Source organism: Osmerus mordax, chromosome 18 (genome assembly GCF_038355195.1).
Source record: "Osmerus mordax isolate fOsmMor3 chromosome 18, fOsmMor3.pri, whole genome shotgun sequence".
In the NCBI taxonomy this organism is placed as follows: domain Eukaryota; kingdom Metazoa; phylum Chordata; class Actinopteri; order Osmeriformes; family Osmeridae; genus Osmerus; species Osmerus mordax.
The window spans coordinates 3,025,769-3,042,232 of NC_090067.1; the positions used below are offsets into that span (position 1 = coordinate 3,025,769).

Below are 16,464 nucleotides of genomic sequence, written 5' to 3' on the forward strand. Positions count from 1 at the left end.
GATTTGAAAATCAGCAGCACCTGTCGGTATGCAGGCCCTTGTAATTGCTTTGTCAATTTACAGCCTTGTACTTGCCCCCATACTCTCCCTTCCTCAACCCTATTGAGGATTCTTCTCCACATGGAGGTGGAATGTATACGATAGGCACCCTCATGAACAAGTTACCCTTCTCCAGGCCATGGAGGAGGCATGCAATTACATCATGGCAGACCAGTGTCAGGCCAGGATTTACCATGCCCAGAGATTTTTTCAGAAATGTTTGTCAAATGAAAACATCCATTGCGATGTGAATGAAAACATGTGGCCAAATCCACAAGACAGGGTTGATGGAAATGTAGGAGAGTAAAAAAATCCTTTGCTTTGCTTTGTTTGTTTGTTTTTTGAGCCAGGTGAGGAACACTGCAGTACATGTTTTACGTACTGTAGCATAGTTTTCTTTTGTAACTAATTATGGTTGCTTTGATACAAAAAATATATTTGATTGTAGGCCTAAACATTTCTGATTTTGCTCAACGATTCCACTGTCTGTAGTAGTCTCTCTTAGTCCATTTATGGTGATGTAGTATCTTATGAAACATGTATCACATATTTTGTAGTACAACATTTAATGATTGTACAAACAACTACATGGTGAAACTATGGGTATCTTGTGTGTGGATGATCTAAGTGAATGTTCCTATGGTATTTCATGATAAATTAGTTCTTTGAAAGAATGATTCTGCATGCACAAGGTGTCTTTAAATATATGAAAATACAATGTTATGCTTTGAACATGTGACAGTATGTGTTACTAGTAATGACTGTTTAGAGTCTGAAAGTTGTGTCAAAGTGAATGTAGAAAACTGTAACTCAGGGCTGGCAACTTTTCCAAAAACCTTGGCGTGAGATTTGGTAGCAAACTAAACAAATGGTTGGACAACAACCAAAATAATCCTCCCTCAACCCAATCCTGTTTTGTGGAGTCAACAAAACTAGAGCTGAAACACCGCACCACAGAACTAGTGCTCAAACTTCACACCTTAGAAAACATGTTTCACATTGACAAACACACACTGGTGATCTCTGTTTATCTTGGGATTTTGGGGGATCCGTTGAGATCTGATGTGTTTGCAAAAACACAATTGTTTGATGCAATCACCGAGGCAACAGCAGCAAAGTGTTGCTCTGGACCAATCAGGGGCCAGTAAACTAAATCCCAGTTGAGGGAGGACACCGAGGTAAACACATTTCCAATCCTCTTTAACTGATGATGTAATCCCCCCCACCCTAACCATCCCAGGATTAGACAAAGAATTCACTGACCGATTAGGAGTGGAATGTGTGTGTTCATGTGTGTGTAGCTTTTGTGTGTGTGTTTGTATTTGTGTGACACATGTACCGCCGTGTGTGTAGCCTCCATGTGTTTGTGCGACGCATGGGAGTGTGTGTGTCTGTTTGTGTGTAGCCTTTGTGTGTGTGATTGGTATATTTGTGTGTGTATCCTTTGTGTGTGTGGAGTCTTTGTGTGAGGGTGCACATGTATGTGTGTGTATGCGTGCGTCTAGCCTGTGTGTGTTTGTGTGGCAAATGCAGATGTGTGTATGTGAACTTGCAGCCTTTGTGTGTGTGCGTGTGTGCTTCGTGACACATCTGCAAGGTTCAGCACCCGCCCCGTGTGTTGTGTAGCAGGGATCTGTTGTGACCTCACACATTCACATGGAGGAAGTGAGGGAGGCCACACCCTCTTCCAGCCTCTCTTCCAAAATCCTCCCTCCCCCCTGTGCAGCCCCCCCCCCCCACACACACCTCACGCCCCTGAGCAGATGGAGCTGGAGGCCTTTCAGTCAGCGTGTGTGTCTGCGTGTGCATAATGTGTGTGTGAGAGAGAGAGTGAGTGAGTGAGTGAGCGAGTGAGGAGACAACAGCCGTTTGAGGGTTGAACAATGACAATGGAGAGCCAGTAACAATGCTTCAACAGGCTGTCGCTCCAGCATGAAGGTGCATACCTTATGTTCTGTCTGCCATCCGAACCATGCAGCTACATGTCCTGTGTTATGTCTGGTATAAGGACTATTTCAAAAAAACGTCTAGTGTACTGTATGACATAACAACCATGAATCAACATGTTTGGGCATCATTTGACAGACTGGGAAATTATCAAATATGAAATCAAACCTCTTGTAGCCTATTCTTTTTTTTTGTATAGCAAGAATGTGTTTGTGTGGTTATGGTCACTTTGTATTTCAGTCCTGTTTCGTATAACCTCCTGAATTGTTGTAATCAGTTCAGTTCTCCAAATATGAAACTATCTTTTAATCTCTATCTTTCACTGTTACTTCATCCGATTACTTTCTACTCACTTTTTGGGCCAGGACAGACACTCTGTTATATAAAACATAAACGTTCAGTTACATAAGAGCCTATGGTTACACACACACACAGCACATACACACACACACTGATAACCTTTGAAATAGAGTGGAGTGAAATCATCGCCTGAATTATTTTGTTTCATAAATGTTCCTTGGTGAGAGCAATAAAACACCCAAAGCAATCAAGCGCTCCGTGATTTGTTTTTCGTATTTCATCGGTCTCGGGTCTTATGATGGCCAAAGCGTCGCGGACATTAATAGAAACACCCCGTACGCGTGTCTGAAGTCGTGCGACCTATCACCCCCCCCCCCCCCCTCCCCCCGTAATTATGGAGAGGGGGAGTGAAAGGAGGAAAGCCAGCCACCGGGGGAGGACGATATCCCGGCTGTAGATCACAACACTCAGATCAGCCAAAGCGTAGCTGGGGCTGTCGAAGTACATCCAGCCAAGGCCCTTACGACAGGGCTTATGATACCGTTTCCGTTATTTTGGACTTTGACGAGACCGAAACGATGCATTAACCGGCAATTTGGTAACGGTTAGTTAGCACTGACATTTCACGGATACCTTTCTCAGGGATGTTTTGGTAGGTCTGCCTGTGCGTTGGAGGCTAACGGCCGCTAGCTAACAGTAGATCGGCTTGAACAGTAGAACGGCTTGAGCTACCGGGGGCTGTGTACGCGTCTTTTTTGGAATATATTTGTGTGACAAATACAAAGTGTTTTGGGGGCCCTACTGTATACTTGTGATATTTGCAACTTACAGTTTAGAACAATATACCTGCAATAATAGTTGCAGCGTGATCTAATGCTAACTGTATTTAAATGTCTCATTAGCTTCGAAAACGTAGCAGATAATACACATATTTGCGTTGATCGGACTGACAAAGAGAGCCCCGTCTTTAGCCTAGCTAGCTCGACAGTTAGCTAGTTAGCATACCAACGAACAACAGTATCGCAAGCTAGTGTACAGCTGCTGTTGCGGTAGCGATGCCTTTTGTCTTGGGCTACGTACTGGCACAATGACACCAGACACAAAGGCTCCGTTGACACCGAGATGGGATCTTATAGGTCACGAAATCGCAGATGTAATTTAAAGGTAGAGTGATTATCGGGTTAGGATTTGATAGATAGCTTGTAGTTGCTAGCCAGTGAGCTAGAATATAGTTGTGTTGTTCCTTTTGTTGTTGTTAGAGCTAGCTAGCTAAACCACTGCCATCCAGCTAACCAACCTACAGAGTACTACAGAGACCGTTCTGTCCCTGTATCTTGTTTTTGCTCGTGTCATTATTTTATAGGGAGGACAGAGCATTCTTTGGGCCTTAACTTGCAAACATAGTCGAATTGCTGACCAGTATAGAAATAGTCATAATTTTTAGACCAATTTAGCTACCTACTTAGCTAACGTTACGGAAACGGCAAGAAATATCAGCTATACCCGGACACGAAACATAGCTGCTATTATGGCCCGTACCCTCGCCTCTGAAAGGACCGTATCATGGACAGCGCTAACCACGGTTATATTCATATTCACTGGTAAGTATAACATACTCCCATACTGTGATACTCACCTGAGAAAGATGACACTACACACATACACTGACTCAGTATCGAATGATTATGTGAATCAGCCTAACATCTATCCCAGACATCAACAACGAGTCAAACACATCCAGAGATACATTCAAATTATACAATTTATAGCATTTTTATATCTAGTGACATTTTTTATTATGCAGTTTATACAGGTGGTGTGCTGCGTTAAGTTCAGTGAGCTGACTGCGGATCAAAAGGTCGTACGTTCGAATCATTCATGTTGATTTGGATCAATAACAGCTAAATCAACAGTGTTATTACTAAGGAGCACAGAGTGTCAACCGTTGTCAGAGTGACTGTGATAGCCAGGCCAGCTGGAGATGAGGGGGGGGGGGGGGGGCGGGGGCTCAGACCGTGGCTGTGTCCTCCACATCTGTTTCCCTCTGTTGATGTAGCAGTGTGCGTCAGGATTGGTGGAGAGGTCCTGTCCTGTCATGTGGTGGTCCTCTAACTCCATTAACCCATGGTCACTGCTGTATAAACATTTGAGCACGTGAAGGGCCTTTAAACTGCAGTTGATATGTTCTTGATATGTTATTGCTGCACTGTAGTTGCACTGTGCCTGGTAGCTTATGTGTGCTTACTTTGCGTTGTGGCTAGTAAATGCATATCGTTCCTTGACTCTAGCTGCCAAGATACTGTTAGAACAATACACTTCTGGTCCTTAATTTTCTGCTCTATTGTCTACAGGCACAATGTATGTCCCTTTGGATAAACCAGTCCCTAGTGTGTGTCTGAATGAGGCCAGGTGTGGTCCCTGGTGAGTGTGTGTGTGTGAGGCCAAGTTTGGTCCCTGGTGAGTGTGTGTGTGAGGCCAAGTTTGGTCCCTGGTGAGTGTGTGTGTGTGAGGCCAGGTGTGGTCCCTGGTGTCATCTCTGACTTCCATGTTCAGTCTTCCAAGATATTATGGAGGAGTTTGTGCCGGCTGGTAAAATCTTATGTATTGTTGGCTTGTTTACTTTGTTTCCTGGTACTTATAGACCTCCTGCTGACTGGAGGGAATAGCCAGCATAAGGAATGTCCTGTGTGTGTGTGCCTAGTCAAGCATGGTGTGTGTGCATGCCAAGGCAGTTTTTTCCACTGGTCTCCCTCCCCATGTATAATTTACAGTCAGCTGCTACTGTAGAGCAATCATCCGTGGGAAGGACAGTGGAGGGGGTGAGGGGGGGGGGTAGGACTGAAGGGCAGGAGTGATGGTGTGAGAGGGAGAGTGGAAGAGGGCATGGGTGAAGAGAATGAGAGGATTAGGACACTGTCCATGTATCCCCCCTGCTCCCCCCCTGCCTCTCCCTGGCCCCCCTACCTCCTCCCTGGTCCCCCTACCTCCTCCCTGGTCCCCTGCCTCCCCACTGGGCTTTCAAACATTCCTACATCTGTTGTATGTCAGCTGTGAATGGGGAAGCAGCCCCTGCCCCCCTGGCCCCCAGGACTAGATGTTCTTTATATGGGGACAGAGGGGCTCAGAGGCCATCAAAACATTGCCCCCCCCCCCTCCACAAGAAGGAGTTGTTAATCATCTAAGTTAATGCCTAAGTTAATGCCTTTGTAACCTCTGTTCCATCCACAACCAGTGTGCATAGTGTCCTGTCAATACAGTTGAGTTGATTCATTGGTCAACTCATGGCTAGAACTTTCCCCTCCATTCTTCAGGGGGAAAGGGCCCCCTGTAGAGGAGCAGGGGCTAGCTCACGGCTAACCCGGCCAGAGCTGGCGCTAATGCTAGCTGGAAGCTGCCAGCCTACTCTTATCACCTCTGCAACGGATAGCGTTTGTTTGCTGTCTCATCCCAGTGAGAAAAATGGACAGAAGGGTTGTTGTTGTTCTGCTCCGTTCACCCTCAGGTGAACATTCAGTCTCAGACCTCCAGTCCAAGGCCCTGTTGTTGCCATAGGAACCCGCCTTGTGTAGAGGGGCTGAGAGAAGCGTTTAAGTGTGAGGTTCTTCATGCTTAGCTGGTAGCGAAGAGGCTAGGACTGGTCTGTCCTGACTTATATATTTATATATATCTCGCGCTCGCTCTCTCTCCCTCCCCCCCCCCCCCTTGCTCTTTCTTATCTTTGTCTGTCTTTATCCTCGGTCTCTCGCTTTTTCATCCCTCATTTCTTCTCTCTCTTTCGTCTGTCACTTGTTTGTCACTCACTGTTTCTACAAAACGCGCTTGTACATCTACATATACCGCTCTCTCTTTACTCTTTCATTCTCTTCCTACCCCCCTCTGTCCTCGGAGGGGATGAAGGGGGCTGATTCGTGGCAGGTTCACATCACAGGTCGCTGTTAGAACATGTCACAGGGCTAGGCTGTTACCATGCAGCTCAGTTCACACACACACACTCATACACCACACACTCATAAACACACACACGCTCATACACACACACGCTCATACACCACACACTCATGAACACACACACGCTCATACACACAGTGCAGGCTAATAAGACGGCAGAGGGTATGTGAATCTAGCTGGAGCTCTGCGGCTGGCTTTGATGTTCTCCCTCAGCCCGGGGCAGAACCACTTCATGACGGGTCCTGTTGTCAGTGTGGCTCTTCCTCCTGTCTCCGTGCTAGAGAGTCCCCTGGCTTCTCGTGTTCTCCAAGTGTAATTACACCCTCCTCACCTTGGGGGAGGGAGGCAGGGAACAGAGGGAGGCAGGGAACAGGAAGGCGGGGAAGGAAAAATGTGTGACCCTGGTTCTGGGTTCTGACCCCAGCTGTGCTGACAGGGTCAGACAGGATGGAAAGATGAACCCAGGAAGCAATCGTAGCCATCCAAGTCACTGGGTCACTGTGGACTACAAACATTAACCCACAATACCCAGAACACAAACTAACACAAACCCAGAATCCACACTGGCTCGTTAATTACAGCAAAGACAGATGTATTTGGTTTACAATCAACAATGAACTCAACTCACTATCTGAACTACTTTCAGAAATGAACACCTTCCTCACTTGTTTGTGTTGTGCAGGTTCTGCAGTGGGCTCCCAGCACAGTGACAATGTCTACGTATCAGGGATCAGCAACGGTGAGTTCAAAACCACACGCCTAGCCTTCTGTGGTGCCAGTAACAGTTAGCTACAGCACCAGTTAGCTGTGGTACCAGTTAACTATTGTACAAGTTAGCTAGAGTACCAGTTAGCCAGAGTATCAGTTAGCCAGAGTATCAGTTAGCCAGAGTATCAGTTAGCCAGAGTATCAGTTAGCCAGAGTATCAGTTAGCCAGAGTATCAGTTAGCCAGAGTATCAGTTAGCCAGAGTATCAGTTAGCTAGAGTATCAGTTAGCTAGAGTATCAGTTAGCTATTGTATCAGTTAGCTAAAGTGGCAGTTAACTTTGGTACCAGTTAGCAAGATTGGCAGTTAACTTTGGTACCAGTTAGCAAGAGTGTCAGTTAACTGTGGTACCAGTTAGCAAGAGTATTCGTTAAGTGTGGTACCAGTTAGCTAAAGTAGCAGGTAACCATGGTACCAGTTAACTGTGTTACCACTTAGCTATAGTACAACTTAGCTAGAGTAGCAGTTAGCTAGAGTAGCAGTTGGTAACTGTGGTACTGCTTTGTAGTTTGCTATTGGAGGGGAGTCAGATGGCTGAGCGGTGAGGGAGTCGGGCTAGTAATCTGAAGGTTGCCAGTTCGATTCCCGGCCGTGTCAATTGACGTTGTGTCCTTGGGCAAGGCACTTCACCCTACTTGCCTCGGGGGGAAATGTCCCTGTACTTACTGTATGTCGCTCTGGATAAGAGCGTCTGCTAAATGACTAAATGTAAATGTATTGCCTCAGCTTGCTTGGAACCACATTACATTTACATTTACATTTATTCATTTAGCAGACGCTTTTATCCAAAGCGACTTCCAAGAGAGAGCTTTACAAAGTGCATAGGTCACTGATCATAACAACAAGATAGCCAAAAAACATTGCGAGTAGCCAAAACATGAAGCACACATTGTGAACAACCAAAGTAAGTGCCAAAGGGAAGAACCATAAGAGCATGTAGTTAAACAAGTCACAACCAAACAACATGAACAGCTATAAGTGCAGCTATAAGTGCAACAGTAATAAAACAATATATCACAGTGAGAACCAAAAATTTAAATCAGTTACCACTAACCACAAGAGCAACAAGTCTCTAAGCAAGAGTCATTGTGATCCTTGAGGAAACTAACATCGGGTCAAGCGAACCGTTCCTAAGTACCGTTGTACTCCTGGAACAAGTGCGTCTTGAGCCTTTTCTTGAAGGTGGAGAGACAGTCAGTGTCTCTGATGGAGGTGGGGAGTTGATTCCACCACTGGGGGGCCAGACAGGAGAAGAGCTTGTGTTGGAACCATCATGGACAGCCTACCTAAAGCCCTCAGGGTACCAGAGTGACAGGCTGGTCGAGCCAGTACCGTGTAGAGGAGAAGAGCCGTTAGTCAGTCACACCTACTTTTTTTTAATGATCCCTTCGCTATGATCTTGTGCTAACGTGTGTGTGTGTGTGTGCAGCCTGCGGGGAAGTGCCAGAGCAGCTGCGGTCCTCCAGCGGGGTGATCACCACCCCAGGATGGCCCTTCGAGTACCCCTCCCGGATCAACTGCACCTGGAACATCAGAGCTAACCCCGGAGAGATCATCACCATCAGGTACCCTCTCTCTCCTCCTCTTCTCCTCCCCTCTCTTCCTCTTCTCCTCTCCTCTTCTTCTTCTACTTCCCTCACGTCCTCTCTTTCTCATTTCTTCGTCCCTGTCATTTCCTCTCTCTTCTCTTCTCTCTCCTCTCATGATCAGTCTGCCCTCACTCCGTTCTGAAGAGCCTGCTCACAGCAGCACCTTGTGGCTACAGCCTTGCACTCTCTGTCGTCATTCACATACATACACGCCGCGCACAAACACACAGCACACATGCTCACACACTCGTACACAAACAGTGTTTGTGTTTTTCTACCTATTGTTATTGTGTTATGAGTGGTTTTGTTGATATTGTGATGAGGGCCAGACACGCAAACAACCTACTCTAGTCACTTCTACTCTGTGTCCATGGTTACCGGCACAGAAATAGCCTCTTGTGGTCGTGTTCCGCAGGAAGTAGGTTTGTTTAAGCGAAGGCATCGATCCATGTCCAAATATGGTCATGATTCTGAGAGAACGTTTGTTAGGGATGTTTTGAGAGCAGATCCATACGTTCTTGGATTGATCGTCCTGTATAACCACTATTCCTCCTCCTCTTCGCCTCATTCCTCCTCCTCTTCCCCTCCCCCCTCCTCTTCCTCCTGCAGTTTCCAGGACTTTGAACTGCAGAGTTCTCGGCGCTGCGTTCTGGACTGGCTCTCTATCGGCAGCTACAAGAACCTGGACGGGTTCCGAGCCTGCGGTTCCACCCTGCCTGCCCCCTACATCTCCTCCCAGGACCACGTCTGGGTCAAGTTCCACTCCGACGACAGCCTCACCGGCAAGGGCTTCCGGCTCACCTACATCACTGGTAGGAGGCTGGATGGATGGGTACTTCATTTAGGGGCTGGGGATGGAGGGAGGGCTGGATGGATTGATGGGTACTACATTTAGTGGTTGGGTGGCTGGGGGGAGGGAGGGATGGAGAACAAGGATCATGGTATTCCTGATGTCCTGGTCCATTACACTAAACATCGTGTGTGTGTGTTTTTCTGTGTATGTTCTCTGTGTGTGTGTTCTCTCTTTGTCTGTGTGTGTGTTCTCTCTCTGTGTGTGAGTGTTCTCTGTGTGTGTGTGTGTTCTCTGTGTCCTCCGCGCGCTTCCCTCCCCCAGGGCGCCCCGAGGAGTCGAGCTGCGACTCGGACCAGTTCCACTGCTCCAACGGGAAGTGCGTCCCGGACTCGTGGCGGTGCAACTCCATGGACGAGTGCGGCGACAACTCGGACGAGGAGCTGTGCTCCCAGGCCAACCCCTCCGCCACCTTCTCCTTCCAGCCCTGCGCCTTCAACCAGTTCCCCTGCCTGTCCCGCTACACGCGCGTCTACACCTGCCTCCCGGAGTCGCTGAAGTGCGACGGTAGCATCGACTGCCAGGACCTGGGCGACGAGATCGACTGCGACGTGCCCACCTGCGGCGAGTGGCTGCGGAACTTCTACGGGACGTTCAGCTCGCCCAACTACCCCGACTTCTACCCGCCCGGGAGCAACTGCACCTGGCTGATCGACACGGGCGACCACCGCAAGGTCATCCTGCGCTTCACCGACTTCAAGGTGCGCTCGCGGCCCGGAGAGGAGGGGTTACTGTGGGGTCAGGGGGAGGGGTTACTGTGGGGTCAGGGGGTCACTGTGGGGTCAGGTGGAGGGGTTACTGTGGGGTCAGGGGGAGGGGTTACTGTGGGGTCAGGGGGAGGGGTTACTGTGGGGTCAGGGGGAGGGGTTACTGTGGGGTCAGGGGGAGGGGTTACTGTGGTGTCAGGGGGAGGGGTTACTGTGGGGTCAGGGGGAGGGGTTACTGTGGGGTCAGGGGGAGGGGTTACTGTGGTGTCAGGGGGAGGGGTTACTGTGGGGTCAGGGGGAGGGGTCATGTGGTAATTTAACCCTCAGACACTGAGATGACAGGTCAACAAGTACTGTGACTACATAGACAAGGGTCAGGGTTAGAAGGTAGGGTCATTGTGATATTGTGACTTATAGTGTTTGTGTGTGTGTGTGCAGCTGGACGGTACAGGGTACGGGGACTATGTGAAGGTGTATGACGGTCTGGAGGAGAACCCTCGCCGGCTGCTCCGCGTCCTCACCGCCTTCGACTCCCGCGCCCCCGTCGCCGTGGTAGCGTCGTCAGGGCAACTCAGGGTCCACTTCTACGCCGACAAGATCAACGCCGCCCGCGGCTTCAACGTCACCTACCAGGTCTGACCTCGCCCTCCTCTCTCTCCCTCCCTTCCTCTCTGTCTCTCTCCATCCATCCCTCTGTCTTTCTCTCTCCGTCTCTCTCTCTCTCTTCTCTCCTGTCTCAACTTATCATGCGTCAGTAACCAGGTCTGACTCTGTCCATCTCACTCCTCCCTCCATCTCTCCTTAATGCCATCCTCGTCTCTGTCTCTCCATCCATCCTCGATTTTCCCCTCCATCCATTCATCCATTCATCTTTCACGCCCGCCCGCCCACCCACCCTCTCTCTCTCCTTTCCTGACTTCTCATGTGTCATCGATATAGTCTGAATCCTTTTTGGTCAACCGTTTCCTCATCGCTTCTCTACTCCCCCACCTCCCCCCCCCCCCCCCCCCTTCAGGTGGAGGGCTTCTGCCTGCCGTGGGAGGTCCCGTGCGGGGGCAACTGGGGCTGCTACACGGAGCAGCAGCGCTGCGACGGCTACTGGCACTGCCCCAACGGGCGCGACGAGCTCAACTGCTCGGCGTGCCAGGACGACGAGTTCCCCTGCTCGCGCAACGGCGCCTGCTACCCGCGCTCGGACCGCTGCAACTACCAGAACCGCTGCCCCAACGGCTCCGACGAGAAGAACTGCTTCTTCTGCCAGCCGGGCAACTTCCACTGCAAGAACAACCGCTGCGTGTTCGAGAGCTGGGTGTGCGACGCGCAGGACGACTGCGGCGACGGCAGCGACGAGGAGAGCTGCCCGGTGATCGTGCCCACGCGCGTCATCACGGCCGCCGTGATCGGAAGCCTGATCTGCGGCCTGCTGCTGGTCATCGCCCTGGGGTGCACCTGCAAGTTGTACTCGCTGAGGATGTTTGAGCGCAGGTGCGTGCTGCGCGCGCACACGCGCATATTGACATGCAAACCCGACCAAGGACTGTAGATTTGTGTATCTGAAATTCCATGCGTCTGATGCATTCGGATTGGTTGTTGCAGGTCGTTTGAGACCCAGCTGTCCCGCGTGGAGGCGGAGCTGCTGAGAAGAGAGGCTCCGCCCTCGTATGGTCAGCTGATCGCCCAGGGACTCATCCCCCCTGTGGAGGACTTCCCTGTCTGCTCCGGGAACCAGGTACACACCCTCCTACATCCCTCCTCTCTCCTTCCTACATCCCTCCCCTCTTTTTCTTCACCCTTCCTCTCCTTTCTTCACTCCTCCATCACTTCTCTCTCTCCTTCATCCTTCCTCTTCTCTCTCCTCTGCATCCCTCCTTCTCTCATCTGTCCTATATCCATCCCTCCTCTCCTCCATCCCTCCTCTCCTCTTCTACAACCTCTCCTCTAATTATACATCGCTCCTCTCTCCCTACATCACTTGTCTCCCTCTCTCTGTCCTCCATCTCTCCTCTCCTCCAGGCATCTGTGCTGGAGAACCTGCGCCTGGCCGTGCGCTCCCAGCTGGGCTTCACCTCAATCCGCCTGCCCACCTCTGGCCGCCACGGCAACCTGTGGCGCCGCCTCTTCAACTTCACGCGCTCGCGGCGTTCCGGCTCGCTGGCGCTGGTGTCGTCCGACCCGGAGGACAGCACGGGGAACACCGGAGGCTCCGGTACCGGCCCGGCGGAGAGGACCGGGGCGCACCGGGGCCTGCTGCCGTTAGACTCAGACGACACAGACACGGAGGGCGAGCGGCGCGACGCTAGCGTCGGGGCCGTGGGGGGAGGGCTGGCAGCCCCCCTCCCCCAGAAGACCCCGCCCACGTCGGCGGTGGAGGCCATCGTCTCGGTAACGGCCAGCTCGGTGGCGCCGGCGCCCGGCCGGGATCAGCGGGAGAGAGAGCGCGACCGGGAGCGCTCACGCCCCCTGGTGGTGGTGGACGACCCGCTCGGACCCGAGTCCCCCAGAGGAGGGGGCCCCCCGCAGGCTGCCCTCTCCTCCTCCGGGGCCAGGGGCCTCCAGAGCGCCCGGGGCCTGGTCACGCGCAGCCTGCACTGGGTCCGGGGCCTCTCCCTGGGCCGGGCCCAGAACCACCACAGCCCCCAGAACCACAGCCCTCTGAGGCAACTGGAGCATGGGGGAGGAGGGGGCGAGGGAGGGGGGGGGAGCCGGGGGGGGGGAGGAAGAGGACGACGTGGAGCTGCTCATCCCGACCTCCGACCCCGCCTCAGACTCGGACTCTGCCTCCTCCGTCAGCGAGGCCTGCCAGCCGCTGCTGGAGCGCAGGCTCCTCCCCCAGGCAGGGGGCGGGCGGGCGTGCGGGGGGAGGCTGGGCGGGGGGAGGCTGGGGGGGAGAGACGGCCCGTGTGAACACTGCGGGATGGTCCACACGGCCCGGATCCCTGACGCATGTCTAGAGGCCACAGGGAAGACAGAGAGCAGCGACGACGAGCTCCTGCTGCTGTGTTAGAGCACAGCGCCCCCCCCCCCGGTGGCTCCTCTGAGTCATTACATCCCCCTCCTGTGCCCCCCTGGTGGGCTTCCTGCTGTCCTTACCACAAGCTCCTCTCCAAAACGCCCCCTGGTGACTCCGTCCTGTCCTTGTGTCTCCCCCTGGTGGTCATTCCAAGTCACTACCCCAACAGTCTGCTGCTTGGCTGGGTTAGCTACCGGCCTGATGCCCCCCCCCTCCCTCCCCCAGCCTTCCTTCCACCTCCTATCCTTCCCTCCACCCTGCCGAACGGCACAACCTGAGATCTCCCCTCGGTACGCTTATTGACTGGATCTCTGTCGGTACGACAAATGAACAGGCTGTTTCGGCCGGTACGACGATGAATATCGTCCCCCTTTGGTGCAACTTTAAACAGTGTCCCCCTGGGAAACTCAGTGGAACTTGTGGAATCTTTCTGCCCTCCTGACTGTTGTCATGCTTCCTGTATGCTGCTGGTGATGTCACTTCCTGGGAACCGTGACCCCCCCCTCCCCCCCCCACTACCCTATTACATTTTGGAGTGTGTGTGTGTATGTCAGGAGAAATGTGTGTGTGTGTGTGTGTGTTGGGAGGGAGGGGGGGGCAGGGGTTGGTCAGGTCAGACAGCCTGTCACTGTCCAGGAGACACACACTAGCAAACACACACATCTGCTAACACACACACACCTGCAAACACATCCTCCTCTGTAAACACACACCTGCACCCTGCTAGGTACTGGGAGACTGACTGGGAAAACCAGAGGTAGAAATCCAGTAGGAGAGAGAAGGTACTGTGTGTCACGTGTCATGTGAGCTGTGATTAACGTGATTGGCTAGCTCCTGGCGGGTGCAATTGCACCCTGGACCTCATTGGTCGGTACAGTTCTGCCCTGCTTTTTGGGGTTTCTTATTAGTCGGTTTCACCTCCATGGACAGTGTTCCTGCCATTCTGTTGGACGATACCAGCCGGTTTCGTCATGCTTCGTCACGGCAACAAGCTTTTATTTATACAAAACAAAGAGAATAACGGAATCTGATTCTGAAGACTAAACATTGTGTCACATCATCGAGCGATGTTTGATGTATTTATTGTTTTGTTACTATTTTGGTAACCTCAATGTTTTGGTACTAAGAAGACTTGTGTGAGTGTGTATATTTATATTTATTATTATTATTAATTTCAGTAGCTGTTACTTCTTCTTGGGAGATGCATGTCCAAATTGTCTTGTGCTATTTTTTGTTAAGTGGTACGGTGTTGGAAAAAAAGTATATAAACATAACTGTTTACTGCACTAAAGATATGAATAAAACATTCATCCTGCTAATGGGTGTGCGCGTGTGTTCCTCCTACAAGTTTACATTTACATTTAGACATTTAGCAGACACTCTTATCCAGAGCGACTAACAGTGAGTACAGGGACATTCCCCCACAAGGCAAGTAGGGTGAAGCGCCTTGCCCAAAGACACGTCATTTTGCACGGCCGGGGATCGAACCGGCAACCTTCTGATTACAGTTTTTCTCGATTGGTTACACACATTTTCTTAATGCATACCTCATACTCTCAGAACTCTACACACAAATCAAAAAAACACACACACAGTGGGCAAAACCCCTCACTTCTCCTGCAAAATTAAACTTAACATTCAAAACAATGTTATTTAATCTCAAAATGGTATTTTGTTTTCAAATGACAAACACAAACCATCATATGAATAGACATTTATAAGAACCATTTGAACACTGATGTGCTCAATGTAAAACACTATGATGAATGGAAAACACTTCTTCTTCATTCATCATAGTGAGTTAGGCCTTTTTTTGTTCAGTGTTACATTTACTACAGACAGTACATACATAAGTGTGTTGTAAAATATTTGAGAATATTATTTTTATACTCAGAACACAGAAATACACGGTAACAAATATATTTTACATATATGTACACAGTGTACATCCCAACCAACACAAAGTTACACATACAGCGGTTTACATACAAAACAACAGAATAATTGACTGTATAGTGTATACCGTTACATTATTATAATTTTTCTTTGTATTTGCCGTAATGTTATGGCGTTATTTTCTAGGACCATGTTCATGATTTCAGTTTCCTGTTCAGGAGACAGAAGACGTTCCCGATCACCTTGTGTTGGTAATCTTTCAGTTCTGCCAAACATATAGTAAAATACTGTAAATACCGTGTAGGAATACAAAGTAGGAATACATTTTCCAAATACTTGAAACATACTTTATTTTTACAGTCCTACAGAACAGTCCACAGGCAATACTTTACTACTGTACTCATTGAGTACTGTATTGATATGCAGTAGGCCTACTGCAATTTTGTAGTGAGAGTAGATTTCTTACCTATTCTCATTTCGTAAAGTCCCGATGATGGATGCTACAGTGTACCTGCTCAAATTTGGCTGTACTCTTTGCCCAGCCTCCCTCATTGTTGTTAGACCATGGTTGACTACATGGTCAACCAAAGCGGCTCAGATCTCATCAGAGATTATGGTCCTTGGCCTTCCTCATCCTCGTCCTCCCTGTCCTCCTCCTCTTACTCTCACTCCTCTGCCTCTGTTTCCAATGTTGGCATCCATTGCTCAAAAACGGAAAAGGTCACCTGTTGCCTTTTTATTCTAAAGCTCTGATTGCTAATTGTAAAACTGTGTGACAGGTGTTTGTCTATGCGATGAGTCAGTGTGCGTATTTGAATGGCAGTGTGTTCTTTGTGAAAACAAAAGATTTTCTTCATGAAAATTGTGCCAAATGCAGAGAATTGTGTGTAGTGTTTTGAAAAAAGTGTGTGTTAGAACTGCAATTTGAGTGTAAAGCAGGAATTGTGCTTGTAGTTTAGCACAATTGGTTCATGTGGTTGGTGCATGAGTTACATGTTGTGGTCATTGTGTGTCAAGTACCAGTATTTGTGTGTAAACAATTGAGAAAAACTGTAATAGCCTGATTCCCTAAACGCTCAGCCATCCAAAAAGTTTGTGTGTTGCTGCTCGTTAAACTAGTCACACACAGTATCTCAGAAGTAAACACCGAACACAAAAGTACACAGCTATGGCGAGCGGAAAGGGACATGGAGAACCTGCCTAAGGAGACTGTCGTGTGACGTCTACTTCTGGATAAGTAGCCTACGTCGTCGCATCTACTTGTGGATAATTACGTCGTCGCCATACTATTAAGTACGTTTTAGAATAAATTTATAGTTGCTATAAGCTTTTGCCAGTTTATAATTTGGGTTAGCTTTTTGCAGGTAGCAAAGCAATGTCAGAAGATGACTTGGGGGTCGTAAACTAAAAT

General features: G+C 49.7%; 1 protein-coding gene across 1 annotated transcript; it reads left to right on the forward strand.

Moving 5' to 3' along the window:
* Positions 1 to 2,783: 2,783 nt before the first annotated feature.
* On the forward strand, positions 2,784 to 14,468 carry lrp12 (low density lipoprotein receptor-related protein 12). The gene is given in 10 exon segments (XM_067256401.1): positions 2,784 to 3,887; positions 6,917 to 6,973; positions 8,431 to 8,566; positions 9,200 to 9,402; positions 9,705 to 10,141; positions 10,586 to 10,780; positions 11,163 to 11,632; positions 11,744 to 11,876; positions 12,161 to 12,835; positions 12,837 to 14,468. Coding segments are annotated over 10 exon segments (2,694 nt in total). The 5' UTR covers positions 2,784 to 3,814; the 3' UTR covers positions 13,152 to 14,468.
* The last annotated feature ends 1,996 nt before the right edge of the window (positions 14,469 to 16,464 follow it).